Below are 24,754 nucleotides of genomic sequence, written 5' to 3'. Positions count from 1 at the left end.
ACCCCGATTGCCTCACACACACAAAAGAAGTGGTACCCAGAACTGAATTCAATATTCTGGATCAGGGATTATCAACCAGAGGTCCATATAATCTCACTTTTAAATCCTTGAAACTGATTTTTTATCTTACCGCTCTTCAGAAGCTTTTGTGTCTGGTGTTACCAAGCGTCTCTCTGACAGCAAATCTGATAATATTTTCTCATGTTCTTCTTGACTCCTGAGCCTTTTTGACCGCCCTCTTGTCCCTTGGCTCTCATGGCACTATCCTTTCATATCTGTCTAGTTCTCATAGTCCTGTGTTAGATCGTTATTTATCTCTGCCTTTCTTAGTATAGGTGACCTCTCATCATATATTTTCTTTCTTGAAGAACCTATTTTCATGGGTTCAAGTATGGTCTCTAATCAGATGATTCCTAAATCTAATATCTAGTTTCAGTATTTCTTCTGAGACAACCATGCATTGCCATCTGCCTGCTAGGTAGTATCTCTTAAGTGTCCATAGGCATCTTAAACTCATATGTCCAAAACTTAATTAATAATTTGCCCCCTACCCCATGCCTAAACTTATCCCTCGTCTGGACTCTCCTGTTTTTCTTGCGGAAACTACCATTTTCCCAGTCACCCAGGATCATAACTTCAGAATCTTTTTTTTTTTGACTAAGCAATAAGGTGAAGTGACTTGCCCAGAGTCACACAGGTAGAAAGAGTTATGTGTCTGAAGCTGGATTTGAACTCAGGTCCTCCTGAGTCCAGGGCCGGTGCTCTATGCACTGCACTACCTAGCTGCCCTTTTTGGTTTTTAGAGTCATTCTTTACTTACCCCACATCCAGTGTCCCAATAAAAATCTTCAATTAAGAGAAACTGAGGTACAGAGTTCCAAACATGATCCATTTATTAGCAAAGCTAGCGATTGCTAATGAATGGGATCCAAGACTCCGCAGTAGCCAAAACCTGACGGGCATTATAGCTCTTCTATAATATTGAAAATGCAGAAGTAGCACAAACATTACATAGGGTGCAAAAAACAGACCATAATGCGAATTGCATCAGAAGCAGAGAGTAGAGGTGGAGCTTGGGTTACAATTAGTCTGAGTCAAAGACAGTAATTTCCATAACCCTGACAACAGGGTAAACAAAGCCTCTGGAAAACCACATAGTCAGCAGAGTTCATGAATTACAATTTTTGTGGTAGGACTTCAGCTCATAAGAATAGGGAAGTTAAACTCTTACAAATTTTACTAAGAGGAGCTAGTTTGAATCTATCTAACTAGGCCTATGCAGTCAACTCTGATTTTGATTCACAAATATTGATTCTGATTAGAGCAACTGATTAGATACATTTCTCAACGAATATTTCATCATGGAATATCAATTTTCACATTTTATATTCTCCTCCTTTGATTCTTTGGAAACATGTTTCCAGTGAATCACCATCTATAAACCAAATTAATATAATTAGGAATGATCAAATAATCAACATCCACTGGAATTAAATTAGCAATGGGGAAACTGTACAGATATGTGTAATCAGTCTGAGAAGGGAGATTCACAGAAGCATCATGAACCATAGAAAGCGATAACTACATACAATCCTTTATACAGGGCCAGAAAAAAACTATGAGGCTAGCAGATTAGGTATGCCCTCTGCCTCCCAATCAGGAAAATATATAAGATAACCAGGAAGAAAGATCCCATCATAAGCGAGGTGAACCTATTTCTGTTAAAGAATTAACATCTACAAGGAGGAAGGAGATGGCATTGGATGTTTCAAAGAAGGATTTTGTTTATGCCACCAGGCTCCAAGGTTTCTAGGAGCTGTCTTTCCTTATCAACATTAGGGATTAGAAACATTCTTGGGACATACTGTTTTCACATGTAGCAGGAGTGTATCCAAGTATGGCAGTAAGGAGCAGGTTTCGTGTGGGAACAGTACACCCAAGAATCTAAGCATTTTGGCTACAAAAGTAGCTATAGCAAACAAATGTCTGAGTTTCCCTCAAGAGGAAAACTCACAATGGCCTCAAAACCATCAGGCTAACTCTTAGTTAGAAGATTTTATTTACCTTTATCTATAACTAGCCCATTGAGAAAGTCTTTTAGGGGGCAATCACCTCTGGTAGAGAGGCATAGGCACATGAGGAAAAAGAGAAATAAGAGTGTTGGCAAATCCTATGTTGAGTCCTGCCAGTTCGCTGGAAATGCTTGACATTGATGAAAAAGTTCAAAGTCCCAATCCGTATTGCAGCCTCCATTGTAGAGTTCTTTCAGCCTACTTTGAAATTCTCACGCGTAGGAAGCAATAATATACATTTCTAGAACAAGCCACGCTCTGAAGGGGCTCCCTTTTCCAGGTCTGCTTCTCAGGTTCCAAGAGTCCATAGGAAGACATAATATGAACTCAATATAATTTAATACTGACAAGGTTTTCGGGGTGCTGGCACCCCAAGAATGCCAAGGCAGTATTGCCTGGAATGAATTCACACATTCAAGCCTTCTCATAGTCAAGTGGCAAAAAGTTTGTTGTAACACTTTAGCAAAAGCAGGCAAGGGTTCTTATGGGAACCTGTGAGAGAATTAGGATGGTGCTGGGGCTTATATGGGAAAGGAAGGCTACAGATGCTAATCAGATAATCTAGGGGATTTTTTGGGAGCTATGGATGGGAAAGTGTAGGGAATATACCAGATATTGAAGGAGTTGTCAGAGGAATGGTGCCAAGAGAGTCCTTGGGCCAGCCAGAGACAAAAATCCTTGGGCCAGGCACCCTCTGTCTGTTCTGATAAGAGAATGTATTCTGCAACAAGAGAAAATTTTCTCACAAGACAGGGACCTATTGAGAAATTGGGAGACTTCCAGAGACATGATCTTAGGTCTAGGGCCTGAGCACCCCATCAAAACAACCTTCTAGCTCAAGCCTTATGATTCTGATTTTATTAATAGAGCTGTAAGAAGAACATCAAATAAAGAACACATAATTCACCTGAAATGTCAGTGAATTTCAGTTGTTACATCATGAGGTCCTGAGTTGGAAAATGAGTTTTTCTTTCTAAAATGAGTCTGGGGCAGCTAGGTGGTGCAGTGGATAGAACTCCAGCCTTGGAGTCAGGAGGACCTGAGTTCAAATCTGGCCTCACACACTTGACACTTACTAGCTGTGTGACCCTGGGCAAGTCACTTAACCCCCATTGCCGAGCCAAAAAGCAAAACAAAACAAAATAAAACAAAACCTAAAATGAGTCTGTATTTCTTTTAAAATTATCAGATTGATTTTTCAAATAGGAAAATAATTTCACCTTCTTCACAATTATCAATGCAATTTTGTATGTAAAATGAAAGCAATTTTGAAAACTGTCACATCTCCTAATTCCTCCCTTATGAGAATGTTATTTCTATATTATATACATGAATAAAATTACAGTCCACTCCAAATGTTCACATGGGTTATTTGTGTCTGACCTGTGGTAGCTTTTATTGGTCTGATCAGCAACAGTCAGATACACTGTACCTTGACTCCAACATTAGTGATATCATTTTGGTCTTCTTCAAGAATGAAAGACAACAACCAATTATTCCTATATTATATACACAAATAAAACTACAAGCTAGAGGAAAATCAAGGAAGATATTTCATATTTATATTCTATTAAGGTAATTAAAATGTTTCAATATTAATAATTGTGTGTTCTAAACCTTTAGAATATGATTCCATTTTATAATCTGAAGTGCCTTAATTTGCACACACACTTCAAATTTTTAAGTCTTTATTATAGAAATTTGCCATGAAAGGAAAAGGAGGGACATGGTTATGATGCTATAGAGAAGCCATAACAAGGGGAAAACTCCCTTAGCTCTGTTTTTATTCCAGGCAAAAGAGATAGTTAACAGCCAATTAAAATTCCACATTATTCACAGAGTTATCAAAGCCAGGCTCAAAATTATTTAGATGGGAAAACTTCCTGTTGAGAAAGAAGTTGCTTGATGGGAAACCAAGTCAAGATGATCTTACCTTCACCTTCACAAGGTTGTTCCCCCAACTGTCTCCCCAGAGCAAATATCCACCTGTAGCAGTCCTCAGATTGCAGCACATGGTGGCCCCTTGAATGGTGGATTGTTGGCTTTGTGTTTACAAGTATACCTGAAATAAAAAAACCTCAGAATTATATCAGTTCAAGTCCCACAAGATTTACCTTAAATAGCAAAACTTCATGAAGCATATGTTAGGCCTGATAGAATTATTGTGTTAATGTGCCAATCATCATCAATAGTAATGGTTAAAAATCCTACCATAACTATTAAGAGATAAAGTTTCATATGAGAAATATAGTTGTTGGAAGGGGAAAAAAATTCATCACAGTAAGTGATAGGTTTTAATATTCTGATGTAGAACTCCCCATTTAGATAATAGAACTCCTCTGTTAGTCTGCCATGTAGATGGAATAAAGGAAGGGAAGGTACATCTGGCTACTTCAGAGGGGTTTTAGAGGACAGCTTGCCAATAAGAACGTGTAGATGTTAAAATGGGATGTAAAGTGGATGGGATTACTACAAGAAATGGCTGAAATGGCAAGTTGGTTAAATGTTGGATAAGTGTACAAATATAGTGAATTCTTAATAGTCTCCTGAAGCCCTCCCCCCAGAAAATTGTGGCTACTGTAAGTTGCCAATCATAAGAATATGTATTTAAGTTACATCCTATTTAGTAACATGTACAATTTTTATGATTTCCTAAATCTCAAATGAAACTCATTATTTACAGCTTAACTTGTAAAGTTTTTCACTTTGACTGGGAGAGGTCCTAGTTTCTTAAACTGCAGTGCTTTAGAATTTCACAACATGCTATCTGCGGGGTTGGTAAAATCTTATGACCTAGTTCAAGTAGGAAGTCTTAAGGAACACAACAGACAAAGATCTCTTAAAAGGATTTTGCTATTCTTTTCTCCCAACAGTGAGTCATTTATCATTATTACTATCTTCTAATTTATAACAAAATATATCATATTTAATACTTAACTTTTCAAACATTTTGTCACATTATGTATGAAGGAATTGTGGGAATTGAGTGAACCACTCTGACTCTGTCTTGTGGCTTAATTCTGGAACTAGCTCAGTTCCTTTTCTATTTAATTAGGGGTCTTGTCCAACTTTTGTCTTGTTAAAAAAAAAACCTTTATTCAGTTCTGGGAGTTGTGAGAAAACTTTATTGCACTGTTTGAACCTACCTGCCTGGCTGGGCGGCTGAGTCACCTTTCCCTGTTGTGTAGAGTCCCTTAACTAAGAACCTAGGCTATGCTGATTAGAAACTCAGTCAGCTCCAAAGATTGATGCAAGAAGTTTTCTCACAATTATCTCATGATCAGCTGGGAATGACTTAGGCATTCTCCACAAAACAATGATCCAAGACAACTCAAGGACTTATGATGAAAAATGCTGTCCATCCTCAGACAAAAAACCAATAGTGACTGAATACAGATTGAAGCATACTTTTTTAACTTTATTTTTTCTTGAGGGTTTGGGGGTTTGTTTGTTTCAGTCTATGTTTTCTTTCACAACATGACTAATATGGAACTGTTTTGCACGATGATGTATATATAACCTATATCAAATTGCTTGCTATCTTGATGAGGAGGGGTGGGGATGGGAGGAAGAGAGAGAATTTAGAACTCAAAAGTTTTTATGTAACTAGGGAAAAATAAAATATTAAACAAATTTTTTAAAAATTACACATCTCAAGCAAACTATATGCTTTGTCTGAAAACTGGCCCTGTATTGATCAATCAGTTGTCTCCATGTGCCTTTGATTGTTTATAGATACTTGGAGGGAGCAGGACACTTCTTTTTCTCGGAAAGCCCCCAATTTTTCTTCCAATTAGAAATCAAATTACCTAATTTTGTATTCTGCTTATTATTATCACTTAACACATAAAAATCTGTCTTCCATTATATTTGGGGTCCAGTGCCAAGCTGAGGAGGCCTGGTCCCAAATTGTAATGCAATTGGCACACATTGCTTAATAAATCAATGTGCTTAGAAGCTCGAACCTTTGTTTCCTCAGACATTTCTTTCACCTGCCATGTATGACTGATACATTTGTAATTTAACAGCATTGAGATCAAAAGGGGAGGTATCTTGCCCCAACAGCTTTTTTCAGATTTCATACAACAGTTCAATAGAATGGATTTAAAAATTATGTTACAGGGAAAATCATTCATCTTATCTCCTTTGTTATTTTACTAATCACATTCAATGACATCTAAAATGCAGTATAGAGTTATCCAGTATGGAGTATTTACAGTAAAGTAAAGAAGTAGCAATAACTAATTTATATAGTGCTTACTATATACTAGACTTTTTATAGTTATCAAAGGTTAAAGAATTTAAGGGGGGCAGCTAGGTGGTGCAGTGGATAGAGTTCTGGCCCTGGAGTCAGGAGGACCTGAGTTCAGATGTGGCCTCAGACACTTGATATGTACTAGCTATGTGACCCTGGGCAAGTCACTTAACCCCATTGCCTGGCAAAAACAAACAAAAAGAATCTAAGAGGCTTGTCTTCTGTAGTACCTTAGAATATTTAGGTTTTGATTACTTAATTATTATTTGAACCACTTGGTAACTTATGTTACAGGGAAGTTATAAATAGTAAGACTGAAGTCTTTCCCTTTAGGAGGTGAGGTTAGAGGAAATAATAACCCACTGAATTTTGAATAGTTTTAAATAATTTTGTTATCTCTTAGCAAACCAATTCATAAATACAAAACTTTTTTAGATGAATGATATCAGTGTGGTCAATTTCAAAGTAACCATTGCTTTTTCTCAACATAAGTTCTTCGAAGTTACAAGAGATCACAGCTCTGGTTAGAGAGGTGGGGGGGTGCTCAAACCTCTTATTAAATCATAAGAATTATGCATGTTAAGGCAAAAAGCACTTCATTATTATAATTTTTCAAAGACTGTCACCACATTCATTTTAATAACTCAATAGAGAAGTGACCTGTCTATTAGCATTTCACAGTATTTTACAAAAATTTCACATGACAGCATGTATTTAAAAGTATAGTCACCTAATTAAAAGATAATTCACTTCTATAATTATATTTCTGATACGATGGTCTTTAAAATTTCATAATATAAAAAAAATGGAAGAGTAAACAATGTAATGGGTTCTTATTTGAAGTCAAATTACAGCAATGCAGTTGAAAGTTCTTAGAAAACCATTCCTGTCATGACCTTTGATATTTTATGAAATCTAGAACCCAATAACCATAGTCAACATTTACACACTATGCTAAGTAGTTTGTATTCAGGTTATTGCAAGTCATTCTCCAATTGATAAATGGTCGAAAGATAAGAACAGGCAGTTTTCAGAGGAAGAAATTAAAGCTATCTATAGTCCATGAAAAAAATGCTCTAAATCACTATTGATTAGAGAAATGCAAATTAAAACACCTCTGAGGTACCACCTCATACCTATCAGGTAGGCTAATATGACAGAAAAAGAAAATGGTAAATATTGGAGATGTGGGAAAATTGGGACACTAATGCATTGTTGGTGGAGTTATGAACTGATCTAGCCATTCTGAAGAGGAATATGGAACTATGCCCAAAGGGTAATCAAACTGCATACCCTTTGATCCAGCAATACCACTACTAGGTCTGTATCCCAAAGAGATCCTAAAAAAGGGAAAAGGCCCTACATGTGCAAAAATATTTACAGCAGCATAATAGGAGAATGGCTGAACAAGCTGTGGCATATGAATATAATGGAATGCCATTGCGCTATAAGCAATGATGAGCAGGAAAACTTCAGAAAAACCTGGAAAAACTTACATGAATTGACGCTGAGTGAAGTGAGCAGAACCAGAAAAATACATAGTAAGAGCAACAGCACGTGATGATCAACGAGGATTGACTTAGCTCTTCTCAGCAATACAATGATCCAAGACAATTCCAAAAGACTCATGATGGAAAATGGCGTCCACCTCCCAGAGAAGGAACTGTGGAGTCTGAATGCAGACGGAAGTGTACTATTTGGGCTTTGTTGTTGTTGTTGTTGTTATTTTGTTGGTTTTTGGCTTTTCCCTTTTGTTATGTTTCTTCTTTCACAACTTGACTAATGTGGAAATATGTTTACATGATTGCACATATATAACCTATATCAGATTGTTTGCTGTCTTGGGGAGGGGGGGATGGGAGAGAGGGAGAGAGAAAAAAATTGAAACAAAATCTTATTTTAAAAAATGAATGTTGTATTCGTGTTATTTTCCCAACAACTCTAAAAGGTGGGTGCTATTATTTATTATCAACCTTACTTATAATGAAGATTGAGGGGAAATAATCTCAGTCATCATTATAAGTCACATAACTAATACATTTCTAAAGGTGATTTTAACTAAGATGTACTTGGTTTATGCATTTTTCAGGAGTACAAGTACATTTGGAGTATCTTGAAGAACAGGCCTTATGAAGTACAAAGTACAAAGTACCTTTTCCTTTGAATTCTCTGCCTTCCCAGCCTACCTACACATCCGGGTCCGCCCCGTACACACCCTACAAGTTAGAAGAAGAGCTCACCAATTAGTGGTCTGATTATTCAGAGTACCAGGGACTGAACAGAAAGTTCTGCTGACTAGTTTCAACACCTCCAGAGTAAACTAAGATCTGAGATCTGAAAAGATCCTAGAAAAGTGAAAGACTTTCAGAGGAGAACTCGAAAGCATGAGATGCCTGAAGTTTCTGCTTTTCCTGATAAACTGGAGAGTCGCAGGGGCTGTTCCAGGTAATGCAATAAATGGAAGGTGATCTTTCACTTGTACAATCCATCTCTCTCAATTGGGGATCTGCCTTTCCAGGCTGCTTCCAAAAAAAGGAGTACTTAAGGATATTAGAGCTGATGTTAAATTTAGAAAGAGGCAGAATTCCGAAGTCAAAAAGCTGGGAAGAGGAATATTGTGTTTGGAAATTGTGCCTCCTCAAAAATCCTCCTCCAATGCCTCATTGTGGCATGAAGGCAATCCTGGCTTCTCCAAAGCTGTTGCAGTGAAGGATGAGTCCTGATAGGTCTAATCATGCTGGGAAGGAAGGCTTCTGGTTGTCTAAAAACCAGTTGGGCTGACTGCAGAGAGGTCATCACCTGGCCAGTAGGTAATGAATGTTTGGAGGGTTTTGACCATGTCAACTCAGGAAACCATGTGCTGGGATAAGAAAAGATTATGGTTTATACCAATGAAGGGGATACCCACATAGAAAAAGAAATGATGGATCTTTTGAAGTATTGAGGAAGTATCTAGAACTGATGGGTCACAGAGCCTAGAGAGAAAAGAAAGATCAATTAGTAGTGATGTCTGTTGATCTGGAGACTGGAGAGCAAGGAGACAGCTAGCTGTGTGAGTGAGAAACGATGAGCATAGCCCAGATCTTTGTTACTGAGAACAAAAAGCAAGGGATGGGAGTTAAGTTGCCACCAGATTGAAAGAGCCAGGATGCAGTCAGGGAACGTGTTCTGCTCAGATGCAGAAGGCAATAGGAAAGGTTGTGTGTGGAGCTTTATGACTCGAACTTGATTCAAGGTTAATTTGTGGTTCAACGGTTCTCAGAGATTCACAGATTCACTACCCACCCCCGGGACTCTCTGAGACCCTTTCAGGAGGCCTACAAGGACAAAATTATTTTCATAATAATTCTAAGATGTTATGTGCCTATTTAAATACTTCTCCCTTTTCCAACTACATATTTGTGTGAAGCAAGATATTCATATGCTTCAACCAAAACAACTTATTACAACAGATTGAATACAGAATCCAGCTGTCTTCCATTAAGCCAGACATTAAAGAGATGTGCAAAAATATGTAAAACGATGTCACTCTTCTCACAGAAAATATGATTATTTTACACTAAATGTATGTCCCGTGTATGAACATATAATGGGTTTGTTATTTTATTTAAAATAATAAATATTTTAAAATTTGTCCATTTAAATTTCTAGTATAGTAAATATCAATAGATATAGTCCACATCAACAAAAGCCTTTTGAGGCCCTTAATAAATTTTCAGAGTGTAGAGGGGTCCTGAGACCAAAAGGTTGAAGTGTTATTGTCATAGAGTATTAGAGCTGCAGTGACCATGGAGACCATGTAGTCCAGGTATGCTTAACCTGTTTTGTGTCATAGATTCCTTTGGTGACTGTCTGAAGCCTCCCTTCTCCCTTCTCAGAATCATGTATGTTAATGTATAAAATAAAATACCTCAGATTTCAAAGGAAATTAACTTTATTGAAATATAGTTATAAAAAAAGTTAAAGGCAACAAGTTCACAGACCCCAGATGAAGAACCCAATTTAGTCTAATCCTCTTATTTTATTTTATTTTTGATATCTTGTGTTTTTATATCTTCTACATTTTCCAGTATATACCTTTCGCTGCCAAAGAACCATCCCTTATAACAAAAAATAAAATCAAGAAAACAAATCAAGAGGAAAAACAAATCAAGAGGAAAAACCAATACATCAGATACTATAATAAGAGCTAATAGAATGTACATAGTGCTTTAAGGTTTGCAAAGTGCTTTAAAAATATTAATTCATTTGATCCTGACAACAAAGTTCTGATTAGAACTCAGGTCTTCCTGATTCCAGGACCAGTGCTCTATCCATTGAGCCACCTGGCTGCCTCCAGGCAATCCCAGAAGTCTTTTTTAAAACTGAAAATAGTGGGATTTCCTTTGTGGCTAGAAACTAAAACTGGAGCAGAGTCTGTCATTATTTATTTCTTCATGTGACCAAGAGTTGATTTGCATAAAAGCAGAATTTAGGAGTAAAAAAAGGAACCAGAATAGATTTTCTAGCTACTAATGAGCCCCTTCCAAAGTGTGGTTTCCACTCATCTGCCTTCAGGGGGTGTGAGTACTAAGGAATCTCAGCAGAGAAGATAATGAGGTCACTGTGGTTGGTGCTGCCAAGGCTCAGCAGAGAGGAATTAAAGCTACCAGAGGAAAAACGGGATCATTTCTCTCTTCTCACTCATTCTGCTCCTTTGTTGTTCAGTTGTTTTCAGTTATGTCTGACTCTTTGTGACCCTGTTTGGGGTTTCCTTAACAAAGATACTGGAATGGTTTGCCCTTTCCTTCTCCAGCTCATTTTACAGATGAGGAAACTGAGGCAAACAGGGTGAAGTGACTTGCCCAGGGTCACCCAGCTACTAAGTGTCTGAGGCTGCATTTGAACTCAGGTCTTTCTGACTCTATGCCCCACAAAACTAGATCATTGCTGTCTTCTCACGCATTCGGCTCCTACACATCACCAAAAAGTCAGTCTCCAAGAAAACGTGCACTCTTTGGTTGGGGTTGTTCTCGAAATCCTTATTTTCTTTAGAGATATACTGCCCCCTTGTGTTTCTCTGGCACCTTTGCAGTACATGTAGAGCCATGTGAAGATGTTGACAGATTGATGGGTTAGAGCTTGATAGGACCTTGCTTCCTGTCTTCCCAGGCTTCTTACCCTTTACTCCCCTCCACACACTCTATGATCCAGCTACACTGACCTTCTTGCTGGTCCTTGCACACCACTGCCTCTTCTCTGGTTGTCCCGTGCCTGGAATGTTTTCCGTCCTCACTTCTACTTTCTAGTTTCTTCAAGGTTCAAATCAAATCCTACATTAGGCTGAAGATCTTTCCTAGACCTCCCTCTCTTCCTCCTTCCCCCTACTGCTTGTGGCTTCCCTGGAGATTACCTTCCATGTTTCCATTCACTCGATAGATAGGTAGATAGGTAGATAGATAGATCTATATAATGTTATTGTAGTAAACACTTTATAAATGTCAGCTCTGATATTATTGTTGCTCAGTCATTTTCAGTCAGGTCCAGCTCTCCGTGACCCCATTTGGGGTTCTCTTGGCAAAGATACTAGAATGGTTTGCATTTCCTTCTCCAGTTCATTTGACAGATGAGGATACTGAGGCAAAGAGGGTGAAGTGACTTTCCTAGGGTCACCCAGCTAGTGTTTGAGGCCAGATTTGAAGTCAGGAAGATGAGTCTTCCTGACTATCCAATGTGCCACGTAGCTGCCCCTGGATAAATAAATCTAGAGATATAGATAGCTCTATAGAGCTATCTATATATAGGTAATATATATGGATGGAAGGTTATAATATGCATATAAATATAATATATATAATTTGTATATATGTATATGAATATATATCTACAGAAAAACTGTTATATAGATATATACATACATACACATATACATACACATACATATATATTTATATCACATAGTTGTTTGCATTTTTCTCCCCCATTGGAATGTGAGCTCCTTGAACGTGATTTTTTGGCCTTTTCTTGTATCCCTAGTTCTTACTTAGCATGGTGCCTAGAACCTAGTAAGCACTTAATAAATGTGTGTTGACTGACTACTGAGATCCAGGGGAGGCCATGATTCACCCAAAGTTACCCAGATAGCCCAAACTAGGTTCAAGTCTCATATCTCAAAGTTCTTTCTACTGGGGATCCCAGTCAACCTCTCTCCTAGAACACCTCCCTGCAGTGGGCATAGGGAGCCATACATGATCACCTGAGGTATAATTTGGAAGTAGGTACAAATTCACATGGTCACTCAGAAAAGCCAACTCATTTTTAAGACACCCCAAAACCATAGCTCATGAGTCTCTAACACTGTTTGCTTTTACTAATGAACCTCTCACCTCTGCATAGGGGGTGGGTGGGAGTGATTTCTCATATCTCTTTTTTTAAATCATGCTTGTTCTGTATAATTTTGCAACATTCACTTTTGATTTCTGTGTGTATTTCTTCTTTTCATTTACATTGTTGTAGTCATTGTATATGTTATTTTCTCCACTCTACTTACTTCACTCTGCTTCAGTTCATATAGATTTTTCCATACTTCTCTGTATTTATTACAATAATCATTTCTTACAGCGTAGCAATATTCCATTACATTCATAAACCACAGTTTGTTTAGCTATTTCCCATTTGATGGGCATATACTTTGTTTCCAAATCTTTGCTATCATAAAAAGTGTTACTATTAATATTTTGATGTAGATAGGAGCTTTCTTATCAAAGGCCTCCTTGGGATGTAAAGTTAGTAATGGACTCCCTGAATCAAAGGATATAGAGATTTTAGTCACTTTATTTGAATAATCCAAAATGCTTTCCAAATAATTGTACTGATTCACAGCTCCAATTTTGAACAATTGTCCAGTGAACTGTTTGAAAACCATTCAGGCAGTCAGCTCCCCTTAAAAGTACTTAGGCTCACGAGGCTTCAAAACAAAGCAGTCTAGTTCGCATAATAAAGGACTCAAAAAGCATTCATGTCTCAGCCCATAGAGGGTTGAGACCCTTTGCCCTCTTGGGGGGAAAGGGGTCTCCTTTACCCCTTAGGAAACTGTAGCTACTGTGACTACCCTGGGTGGGACATCAGCAAAGGGGCAGAGCTCTGTACCTCATTTGTCTTTTACTAGATACTCTCATTCCTCCATTCCCTGGCAGGCATCATGGTGCTTTTCACCGAAGTCATCATCCTTGGCTCTGCTGTGCTGTTCCCCACTATTTGGCTCTCTTCCAACAGAATGTACTAGTTACCTCTTCTTCAGGTACCAGCTCTTGAGCAGTTGGACCCCAGGTGGAGTTAATTAATGCTGGAATCTCCCCTGATTGTGTTAATAGCATTTTTTTCCCCTCTAACTTGAGAATATAAAACACTTCTGGCCTATTTAAATTTTTTGCTGTTTTATCCCTGGATCCTGCAAACTTCCTCAAAAGGATCTCTTCATGTGGCCATGAAGGTGCCGCTTTCTTGGATCACTCAAATAGCACTGTTTTTCTATTCTGGGTCAGTTCATGGACCCTTCTCTTTCCAGTGTTTCTCAGCCTAGGTCATCACTGAATTGTTTGGAGATAGGAGAGATATCCTTACACCTTTTTTCAAAAAAACTTATCTTTCTTTTTCTATAGCTATAGAGGAAGAAAGGAAAAACCTGTAAACCCCAAGATATCATGCAAGGTTTCAGTGATCAAAATTTACATTCCTGTGGGCAGAGTATATTCAGGTAAGGGTATGATACCCTATGTGGACAGATGGAAGGGAAGGAAGGAAGGAAGAAAGGAAGGAAGGAAGGAAGGAAGGAAAGAAGGAAGGAAGGAAGGAAGGAAGGAAGGAAGGAAGGAAGGAAGGAAGGAAGGAAGGAAGAAAGGAAGGAAGGAAGGAAGGAAGGAAGGAAGGAAGGAGGGAAGGAAGAAAAAGAAAGAGCTGTGTTGCCCAACTGGCCAGTTCCAGTACTCACAGAGGTGGTTGTTGTTTGTTTATAACATCAAGGAGGTGATGCCATGACATACTAGTTTGACTTTGAAAAGCCTTCCTTCAAGGGGTTTACAATGTAATGAGAAAGACAATATGCAAATAAATATATACAAAACAATCTGTGTACAGGACCAATAGGAAATAATTAAAAGAGGAAAAGCCCTGGAATTAAGAGGGATTGAGGAAGGCTTCCTGTAGAAGATGGGATTTTAGTTGGGACTTAAAGGAAACCAGGGAGGTCAGGAGTCAGTGCTCCTCTTCTCACTATTTTTTCTTGTAAAATATAGCTATTTTTCATAAAAATATGTTATTTATGTTAATGTGTAATGTGAATAGTAATAAGTTTACTGTTGTTATTTTAATGAATTAAATCTTTGTAAATTTTGTTTTAATTTCTAATATGGCAAATATTGATAAAGATAACCCACAAAAACAAAAGAGAAGTGCTGATCTAGTCAAGAACACCGTAACTAAGTTATACAAATCCCTCTGGGCTGTTTCTGAGAGATTTCCAAAAAGAAGAGATGGGGTAGAGCTTCCAGCTTAGATGTTAGTGAGAGGAGCCCACTGTGACTGTGACTCATAGAGATGATGAGGTTGGGATCTAAACCCCAGAAAGGAAAAACCTTGGACTTTCCCACTTGGCCAAATCTCTGGCATTTGCCCGAGGCTATAATCGCATCAACTGGCCTTTCCTTGTGGTTATACCCAATCTCCCAATTCTATTACCTTTAACCTAGCCCTGGCCTTCCTTTGTTTTACCTCCCTATATATGGCCCCTGGCCATTTCCCACCCTTAATCCTAGCTAGGCTCCATTTTCCCTTGGCCTCCAGGTCCTGGTTCCCTGGAGCTCTGTTCACCCCCAGCTTACTGGCCACTCCTAGGTCCCTCCCACAGTCTTTCTGTATATAAGGTCCACCTTGTCTCCATTAAACTGCTCAGATTCTTACAATCTAGCCACTGTTCAGATTCCAAAAATCTAGCCACTGCTTAGATTCTTGTAATCTAGCTGCTAGTTTATGTTCTAATAAACCTTGTCTTTGGCTGAAAGAAGGCAGGGGTCGAATTCTTTCAGGAAGGACTTGTGTGTTGTGATTTTGGGGGTCCCAGGATTCCTGAACCCCTAAACTGCATCAGAGAGAGAGGCAGCCCCTTGGTATATATAGACTTGGGAGTCATCTGCAGAGGTTGAGAGAAGGTGTGGCTGCACAAATGATCTTGTTCAATCTTGTTTCCTCCAGCACATCACCCCCTTTATCATCCTCACTCTCTTATTTTTTAGGGTTGTTGTGAGACTAAAATGATATCATAATTACAAAGTATTTAGCATAGTGCCTGGCGCATCGCAGGCTGGCCTGTGATCATCATCTTCATCCTTATCCTCCTCCTCCTCCTCATCTCTCACTTCAATCTCTTCATGACTGCTGGCTATTTTCCTGTTGCCTACAAACATGTTCATGTCTCTTCCCATCCCCCCCTCAAAAACCCCTCACTTCATTCATCCAGATTACCAAGGGTCATTTCTGTTGTTGTTGTTCAGTTGTTTTTCAGTTGTGTCTGATACCCATTTGCGGTTTTCTTGGCAGACACTGGAGTGGTTTGTTGTTTCCTTTTCTAGCTCATTTTGTAGATGAGGAAATTGAGGCAAACAGGGTTCAGTGACTTGCCCAGAGTATTTGAACTCAGGTCTTCCTGACTCCCAGGCCAGCACTCTATCCACAGAGCCACCTACCTGCCCATACCAAGGATCATAGAATCATGGAATTTAGAGTTTCAAGGGACCTTAAAATCCTCTAGTTCATAGGATCCTAAGTTAAGCCCCTTCTCCCACCTTCATTTTAAAGACAAGGAGATTGAGCCCCAGAGAGGTTAATTGATTTGCCCAAAATCTAGGCAATAAATACCACATCTGAGATTCAAACCCATCTCCTCTGATTCAAAATTTAGTTCTCTTCTCATGATAGTAGGAAGAAACTAGTAGGAGCCTTATGGACCCTTTCTAAGACTACATTCCGTTACTTCTTATTTGTCTTTAACAGATGTAGCAGCCTTGGGCAAGGATTCTTCTTGTGTTTACTTTGTATCATCATCACTTTGCAGGTTAACTGGTGCAAAGCGAAATGCTTAATAAATGCTCGTTGACTGATTAATTTCACATTCTTCTTTCTCATTTGCTTTACAATCCACCCAAACTTGCCTATTTGAGGTTCCCCATTTATATCAGTCTATATCCAGCGTCTGTGTATTTGCATAGACTATCCCCCATTCTCTCTCATCTCCCTGCCAGGACCTCCAAAGACCAAATCTCAGCTACTCAGCTTTGGAATTTCTGCTCTGATTGGGGATGTCAGAGCACAAACTCACCCAGCCCATTATATCTAACAGCATCCAGATGGCCAACTCTGCCTGACCCTGACTATACCATCTGCCCTGTGGCAGGCATACAATCCCCTTGCCACCTCTTACTCTGAGTATAGTAAGCAAATCAACATTACTGTTGCTTCTGGAAAGAGCATCATAATTAGCCTCCTCTATCGCCCCACTCACCATCCCCGTGACTTCCCAGACCATAGCACTCATCTCTGGCCACCTACATGCATTGTCTTCTACTATTAGGATGTCACCCCTAAAGGACAAAGGCTATTTCTCTTTTATATGTGAATCCCCAGAATTTAACACAGTACCTGACACAAAGTAAATGCAATAAATGTTTTTTCATTGATTTCAAACGTCATATGAACTATGTAAAAAATGGGTATTTATTTATATAGTGTTTATATAGCATGTGAGGCATAATTTTCACACTGACATATGAGGAGTCCTAGAATAGCTATACCAAGTTCAAAGTGCTTTACAGATCCATATTCACTGAAAAATCATAGCTCATGAGTCCCTACCATGCATTTACTTTTTAGAGGTAGCTAGGTAGCACAATAGATAGAGTGCTGGACTGGAGTCTGGAAGGCCTGAGTTCTAATTCATCCTCAGATACTTAAGAGCTATATGGTCCTAGGCAAGTAATTTAATCTCTAACTGCTTCAGTTTCCTCATGTGTAAAATGAGGATAATAATAGCACCTGCCTCACAGGATTGCTGTGAGGATTAAATAAGATATTTGTAAAGTGCTAGTAAGTATTTAATGACCAGCTCCCCACCCAAAAAAATACGACAGACTTTTAAATTTAATTGGCATTACAACATTTTACTCCATCATTTTCTTAAGTCTAGACAACCAACAAAACAATGTATAAATGCCTGATTTGTATGTTTCCTGATTTCCGAGGTGTAACTGCTCACGCTGAAAATCCAACAATCAGCTTTCAGCAGTTACACCTTGTGTAGCGATCCAGTAATACAGACAATTCTCCCTTTGTGTAAGTGAACGAGTCAGGAGACCTCCAGTAAAGTGATTTTTTTATGTGATGAGAATTTGCTCCCAGACAGAGGGAAGACAGGGAGGGAGGCAGTGAGGCAGGAAGGAGGCCAATACTCATGGAGGTAGAGGGCTGGTACATGGTTCAAGGAGATGTAGGGGCCAAGGACAATTGGAGGTAGATAGGCATCTGGGGTCTGGGGGAGAGGCAGAGTGAAGCAAAGGTCTCCTCTCTCAGTGGGAGGTCTCAAGCCAAGCCCCAATCCTGCTGCAGCATTCCTCTGCTTTTACTTGGAGGGTTTGTTTGGTTTGGTTTTTTTGGGGGGGTGGGGAGACTGAGGAGTGCCTAGTGGAGCGGTAGGAGCAGAAAGAGAGCACAATACTGTACAGTAAAGTTAATACAGGTGGTTTTTTTGGAATGCAGAATTCTTCAGGTAAAGTCCAGTTTGTGTACTGTGAATTCACATCAAGTGAGAACTGTCTGTATGTGAGTGCTGTACCAACCCCACTGTGTGCATATGCGCAGAGACCTGTTCATACACAAGCATTCATTCATTCATGGATTTGTATCCAGGGGAAGAAAGAGGACTGACCATAAGAGATTGATTTTGTCTCCCACAGGTCAATTCTGGCACATCTCAGACCTGCACCTCGACCCAGAGTATAACGCCTCTGGTGATCCACTACAGGTGTGTCCATCAGCAGGTTCCCAGCCCGTGTCCAGTGCAGGTGTGTGGGGGGATTATCTTTGTGATGCACCCTGGATCCTCATCAACTCTTCCATTTATGCCATGAAGGCACTCTTGCCCAGCCCGGACTTCATTCTCTGGACTGGGTGAGAACCTCTTCCTTAACAGACATGCTGAATTCACCATCTTAGTTTGGAGTCTTAGCAACACAGCCACAGTGTGTTAGAGCCCAAGGGACTTTTCGTGCCCATCTTGTATAACTCAATGACTATCTCAGCTTCAAGCCAATGAAGCACTCACTAAGTACCTACCAACCAATAAACATTTATTAACCACCTACTATGTTCCAGGTACTGTACTGGGCACTAGGGATACAAAAAAGAGGCAAAAGACAGTCTTGCCCTCAAGGAGCTTACAATCTAATGGGAGAGACAACATGAAAACAAATATATCCAAAGCATTCTATATGCAGGATCAATAGGAAGTAATTAACAGAGGGAAGATACTAGAATTAAGAAGGGGTCAGGGAAGGCTTCCTGTAGAAGGTGAGATTTTACTTGGGACTTGAAGGAGAGAGGTCAGTAGTCAAAGCAGAGGAGGGAGAGTGTTCCAGGCATGGGGGACAGCCAGAGAGAATGCCCAGAGCTGAAAGATGGAGGGTCTTGTTTATGGGACAGCCAGGAGGCCAGTGTCACTGGACTGAAAAATATGTGTTGAGAAGTAAGGTGTAAAAAGAATGGAAAGGTAGGAAGGACCTGGGCTAGGAAGGTTTCAAATGCTGCTATTCTTGCCTGGGGTCCACAGGACTGCATTTAGCTTCAGAGGAAATAAAGATTAGATGGGGCACCAATCCTATCTTCATAGTGATTTCTGCACAGTGAGCTGTAGTGCCTGCATACAGAAATGAATAATCTGTAGTCCTTGCAAGGAAGGGAGGGAGGGAGGGAAAAAGGGAGGGAAGGAAAAAAGGGGAAGAAGGAAGGAAGGGAAGGAAAAGGAAAGGAGAGGAGAAGCGTATCATGTGCCTATTTTGTGCCCAACACTGTGCCAAGTACTTTATAAATATTATCTCACTCCATCCTCACAACAACAAAAACACCTGGGAAGTAGGTGCTGTTATTATCTCCATTCTATAGATGGGGAAACTGAGACAGACAGAGGTTAAGTGACTTTCCCAAGGTCACACAGCCAGTGACTGAGGCTGGATTTGAAATCAGGTTTTCCTGACTCCAGGCACAGCCAAAGAGCTTACAGTCCAGTAAGAGGATGGAATCAACTGCACAAATAACTCCATCTATGCTTATGGCAGCGATGAGGGTTAGACCTCAGATGTAATTTAAAGGTAGCCATGGGAGGGATAGCAGTGTGGAATTGTCTAAAATGAGATACTTCAGGAAAGGCAGCCCGTGGGCAGCAGAGAGATCTTGTACTCCAGGCTTCACTGGCTGTCCCTGCTCAGTCCTGCTTAACCAACGAGGCTGTACTGAGGGGAGTAATCCTCCTGAAAACATCCTTGAATCTCTTATAGTCATGATCATTCTGGGAAATCTGTGATTCCTCCGAGAAATCATAGGATCTGAAGCAGGAAGACACTTTCGAGCTCACCCTAGAAGTAGAGAAGATTGTATTTCACGTTCACCTTTGGAATTTTGGGTCTTCCAAGGAACAAAGAAACCGCCATGGGTTCTTGTGTCCTGGTAATCAAGCGCCCCCTTTGATTTTGTCTTTTGTGTGTCTAGGCAGGGGACTGCCTCATTTTGTCTGATGCCAGTGTAATCTTGCAGGTGGGTGTTTGGATTGATTGGACATCTCCCTGTTCCTGGGTCTGCCAGGGACACCCAGCAGTTCTGAGAAATTAGGTTAGTTTTGGGGTTTAGAGTCAGAATGATATCATGGAAAAAATAAAAACCAAACCAAAAATGCCCCTTTGTGTCTGAGGCCTACTCTCTGGTACATCTAAAACCCTGGAATTCATTAGATTGTAGGCAGGGATTGTTTTTGCCTCTCTGTGTTCCAAGTGCTTAGCACAGTACTTGGCCCATAATAAGCACTCAGTAAATGGTGGTTGGGTTGGTAGTGTCTAGGACAGATGAGGAGGGGAGGGGCCTTGGGAATTCCTGAGGCAGTTCTCACATTCCTGAGCCAAGTTGGGGTAACTCAGCTCTTAATCAGAGTCCTGAGTTGAGGCCAGATTCCTGGGATTCTAGGGAATAAGACTGGTATGCCCCATGTGTTTTCTTCTCTGAATCAATGGGCCCTAGTTGAGTAAACATTGGCCTTTTCTCCACCATAGTATCTCCACCATAATGGGCTACACAGTTTATTATCTCAGGCTCCCCATCCTTTCCATAGAAATGCCTTCCGTCCCTCTGATCTTACATTCTGCATTGGTGTGACTTTGCAGCGATGACACGCCTCACGTCCCTAACGAGAAACTGGGAGAAGAAGCTGTGTTGAAAATAGTGAAACATTTGACGGAGCTCATTCGATTAGTATTCCCAGGTATGATTCAACCAATTAATGAATACTACTTATTGAGGACAGGGTTTGTTTTTGCACACTGGCTGTATGTTTCACAGACCTGCGATTTCCTTAGGATACGCATGACTTCTTCCCCATATGCATGTACCCACCCTATGCCTTAGCAGGCCATTTTCATAACTTGCTATGGCCAAACTAAATAAAATAAAATTATCATTGGTGGAAGGCGGTCTTCTGCTCCCCTGTTCTTCACCAGCATGTCCTCAGGGCCACCTTAGCATGAGCTGTTAAAGCTTCTGCATTATTGGAATAGCCTTCAAGACCATAGTCTCCTCTATGCCATGATGAGGCATGGGAAGAAGGTTTTAATGGAAAATTGGGGGCTCTGTGGGATACAAAAGAGTTAGATGAAAGGTTCCTTCCCACAATCAATCAGCAAACATTTATTAAGCACCTACTGTATGCTAGACACTGTGCCAAGCGTTACAAATACAAAGACAAAAGTGAAATAGTCTGAGCCCTCAAGGAACTTATGGGAGAGACAAGCTACTATACAAAGGATGGCACAAAAAATACATGCAGCCTAGAGGGAGAGTAATCTTGTGGCACTAGCAGATCACATTGTAGAGAGAGAGAGTGAAAGAGAAGGGGAATGGAAGGGAAAGGAATAAGCATTTATGTAGAGCCGACTATGTGCCGGATACTTTATAAGTATTACCTTGTCTGATTCTCATAATTCTATGAGGCGGGTACTGATATTATCCCCATTTTCCAGTTGAGGAAACTGAGACAAATAGAGGTTTAAGTGACTTGCCCAGGATCCCACAGCTAACAAGAGTTTGAGGTTGGATTTGAACTCTCGGCTCTAGGCCCAGTGCTCTATCTGTGGTGCCACCTCACTGGTTTAGATGGACTTCTCAAGGAGTTTAGTTGAGAAGGGGAGGTGAGAGGTGTGTTTTTGTTTTGGTAACAGGGGATACTTGGGTGTTTTGGTAGGCAGTAGGGAAGGAGCCAGTAGTCAGGGAGAGATTGAAGATTAGAAAGAGAGTAAAGATGATAATGTGGACAATCTGCTGGAGAAGACAGGAGGGAACAGGGTCAAAGAAAAGTTGGCCTTGATGAATGAAGGACCACCTTACCATCAGGAACTGGTGTGAAGAGGGCAAGCGTGGGAGATGACATCAGAGAGATGTGGGATGAGGAGGAGGGGAGATGACAGAGTTTGGTGGCCCTTTTTTGTTGAAGTATGAGGTGAGGTCCTCAATAGAGAAGATTTGGAGGGGCAGCTAGATGGCACAGTGGATAGAGCACCGGCCCTGAAGTCAGGAGGACCTGAGTTCAAATCCAGCCTCAGACCAGACACTTGACACTTACTAGCTGTGTGACCCTGGGCAAGACACTTAACCCCAATTGCTTAAAAAAAAAGAGAGAGAGAGAGAGAAGATTTGTGGAGGGAGTGGTCTAGGAGGTAGGAGGAGAGGAGAAAGTGTTTGGAACAGCTTCTGCATAAGATGGGAAATCAGAGAAGAGGAGTGGGATTGCCTTGTTGTATAGTAAGGGGGGGGTGTTAGCTAGCATAAATTTGTAGTAGACTCAATCAGCATGATGTCATAACTTCCACAAGATACTTGCAGTGTAGTTGGGAAAAAACAGGTGAACCATGTTTATCTTGAAAAGGAAGACCCAACATGACCCCAGGGTTTCTGAAGCACCTGCGGCAGGAGAGGTCAGCTCCAGCTGCTCATTTGAGATCCGTATGTGATGTGACAAGTTCAGGAAGCTTCCTTGCTGATGGACAGTGCGGTCCATTGATATACCCTTCTATGGTCAAAGCCCTTTCTCTTCTTTCTTTATATCAATCAATCATTCATTCATCAAATATTTATTAAGCAGCTACTATATCCCAGGCCCTCTGCTAGATGTTGGGCATAGAAAGACAAAAGGGAAAACTCTCTAGGCTGGATAAATGGATACAGGAATCATCTCCACAGAAATAATTGAACCCATCTCATCAGATTCTGCTGAGATTACCCAGTGAGACACAACATGTACATATACAGGTGTGTGTACACATACATATATACATGTATGTTTATGTATATATGTGTATTTTTCTGTGTTTACTAAGGTAGGTACGCATCTCTCTCTCTCTCTCTCTCTATATATATATATATATATGTATATGTATGTATATATGTATAAATCACAGCTGTTGTGGGTAAGGGTTCAAACTTTATGTTCAGTGTCCATTTCCTCCTCATCTGTCCAAATTATTCCAAGGTTGCGCATTCTGTTCTTACTTTAGTTTTCCCTGACTTTACCCAAGGAGGTAGGAAGTGGAAGGTACAAGATTTCCTTGAGTAAAGGCTTGAGGTTTTATCAGTGAACTTGGCCCCTCTGGTTAGAAGCTTACATCTACCATCTTGCTTTTGAGGAGTTCAGAACATTTCTGGATGTCAGCGATTATTATAGTCATTTTTGAAATGGAGAAGCAAAGGCACCAATTGTGGCTTTTTCAGGCAGAGTGAATGTTGAAACTATGACCAGAACTCAGGGTCTTCTAACTGGTGTCTTTTTTGGGGGGTGTGGGGGGAGGGGGAGAGACAATCGAGGTTAAGTGACTTGCCCAGGGTCACACAGTTAGTAAATGTCTGAGGCTAGATTTGAACTCAGGTCCTTCTGACTCCAGGGCCAGTGTTCCAGCCAAACTGTCTTGCCTTCTCTCCCCAATCAGTCAAACTGAGACCTAGAAAAGACCTTAGCTTAAAAAGGCCAAGGTCTCCCACTGCATCCAGGGCCATCTCCATTTGTCCTGATCCGTATCTGGCTACTGGACGAAGATGGCTCCGGAGGAGAAAGTGAGGCCAGTGACCTTGCACAGCCCTGCCTCACTTAAATCCAATTCACTTGCACGTCATGGCATCACCTTCCTGATGTCAGGGTCCTCTTCGAGAATGAAGGACAAACAACTCCTTCTCTTCCCTGTACATGGAAGTCCATCTTCCAGCTTCCATGCCTTTTCACAGGCTCCCCCGCGCCTCGATACCTAGACTGCCCTCCCTCCTGCCTTCTGCCTTTCAGGATCCCTGGCTTCCTGGGAAGCTCAGCTGGGGTGCTGCCTCCCATGGGAAGCTTGAGTTGCTTCCTTTAGTCCTCAGTGGCCACCCCACCCCTGCTGCCCCTTTAAATGATCATGTATAAAATGGTCTCCATCTGAAGATAATATAATATAATAATATATTTACAAAACTCCAGAGAATAAGTCTCAAAATGATAGCTGGATGCAAAATTAATCAGCAAGAATCAACATTTCTATATTGTACTAACAAAAAAAAAGGAACCACAGTAGAATAATATATGTGAAATGCTTTGCAAACTTAAAGTTTGCTATCTAAATAAGTGAAGTGGTATAAATGCTAGCTATTTTTATTACTACTATTATTCAAGTAGAGCATGGACAAGGCGAAGGAACATAATTCCCATAAAACACAAACCAGCCACTGCTTCCTCAGTCACTGCGAGGAGGGGAGAGGGGGAGAGCCAAGACAGATTGATAAAATGGGTTGGTTTTTTATTACATCTATAGTTCAGGCATCCACATTATCTCTTTTCCTCTTTAGTGAAGATAATTTTAAGAACGACGTTTAAGAACGTTCTCCATTTTCACTTTGTATTTTCTCCCTAGAAACGAAAGTCTACGCTGCTTTGGGAAATCATGATTTCCATCCCAAAAACCAGTTTCCAGCTGGAAGGAACAATATATACAACCAAGTGGCAGATTTGTGGAGGCCCTGGCTTAATAATGAATCGATCTCTCAGTTCAAAGAAGGTACTGAACAGTAGAGAAAAATAATACTTAGTTATCATCATATGCAAAAATTGTGCACCTGACATAGC

The 24,754-nt window shown here is 40.3% G+C and overlaps 1 protein-coding gene across 5 annotated transcripts in view; it reads left to right on the top strand.

The window, feature by feature from the left end:
• Positions 1-24,754, top strand: part of SMPDL3B (sphingomyelin phosphodiesterase acid like 3B) — a 42,956-nt gene that overhangs the window by 4,534 nt on the left and 13,668 nt on the right. For 4 of the 5 annotated variants that reach the window (XM_020983282.2, XM_020983284.2, XM_020983283.2 and 1 more), the window contains exons 2-5: positions 8,417-8,772; positions 18,309-18,522; positions 20,781-20,878; positions 24,543-24,686. In XM_020983282.2, coding sequence (XP_020838941.1) covers positions 8,712-8,772; positions 18,309-18,522; positions 20,781-20,878; positions 24,543-24,686 — 517 coding nt within the window. In that variant the 5' untranslated portion in view covers positions 8,417-8,711. Of the gene's footprint in view, positions 1-4,821; positions 4,945-8,416; positions 8,773-18,308; positions 18,523-20,780; positions 20,879-24,542; positions 24,687-24,754 lie in introns of those variants that run through there. The other variant, XM_020983285.2, reaches the window with a different exon arrangement.

Source organism: Phascolarctos cinereus, unplaced genomic scaffold, assembly GCF_003287225.1.
Source record: "Phascolarctos cinereus isolate Bilbo 61053 unplaced genomic scaffold, phaCin_HiC Scaffold_726;HRSCAF=1367, whole genome shotgun sequence".
In the NCBI taxonomy this organism is placed as follows: domain Eukaryota; kingdom Metazoa; phylum Chordata; class Mammalia; order Diprotodontia; family Phascolarctidae; genus Phascolarctos; species Phascolarctos cinereus.
The sequence above is the reverse complement of the archived record's forward strand: the minus strand, read 5'-3'. Positions and strand labels throughout refer to the sequence as shown.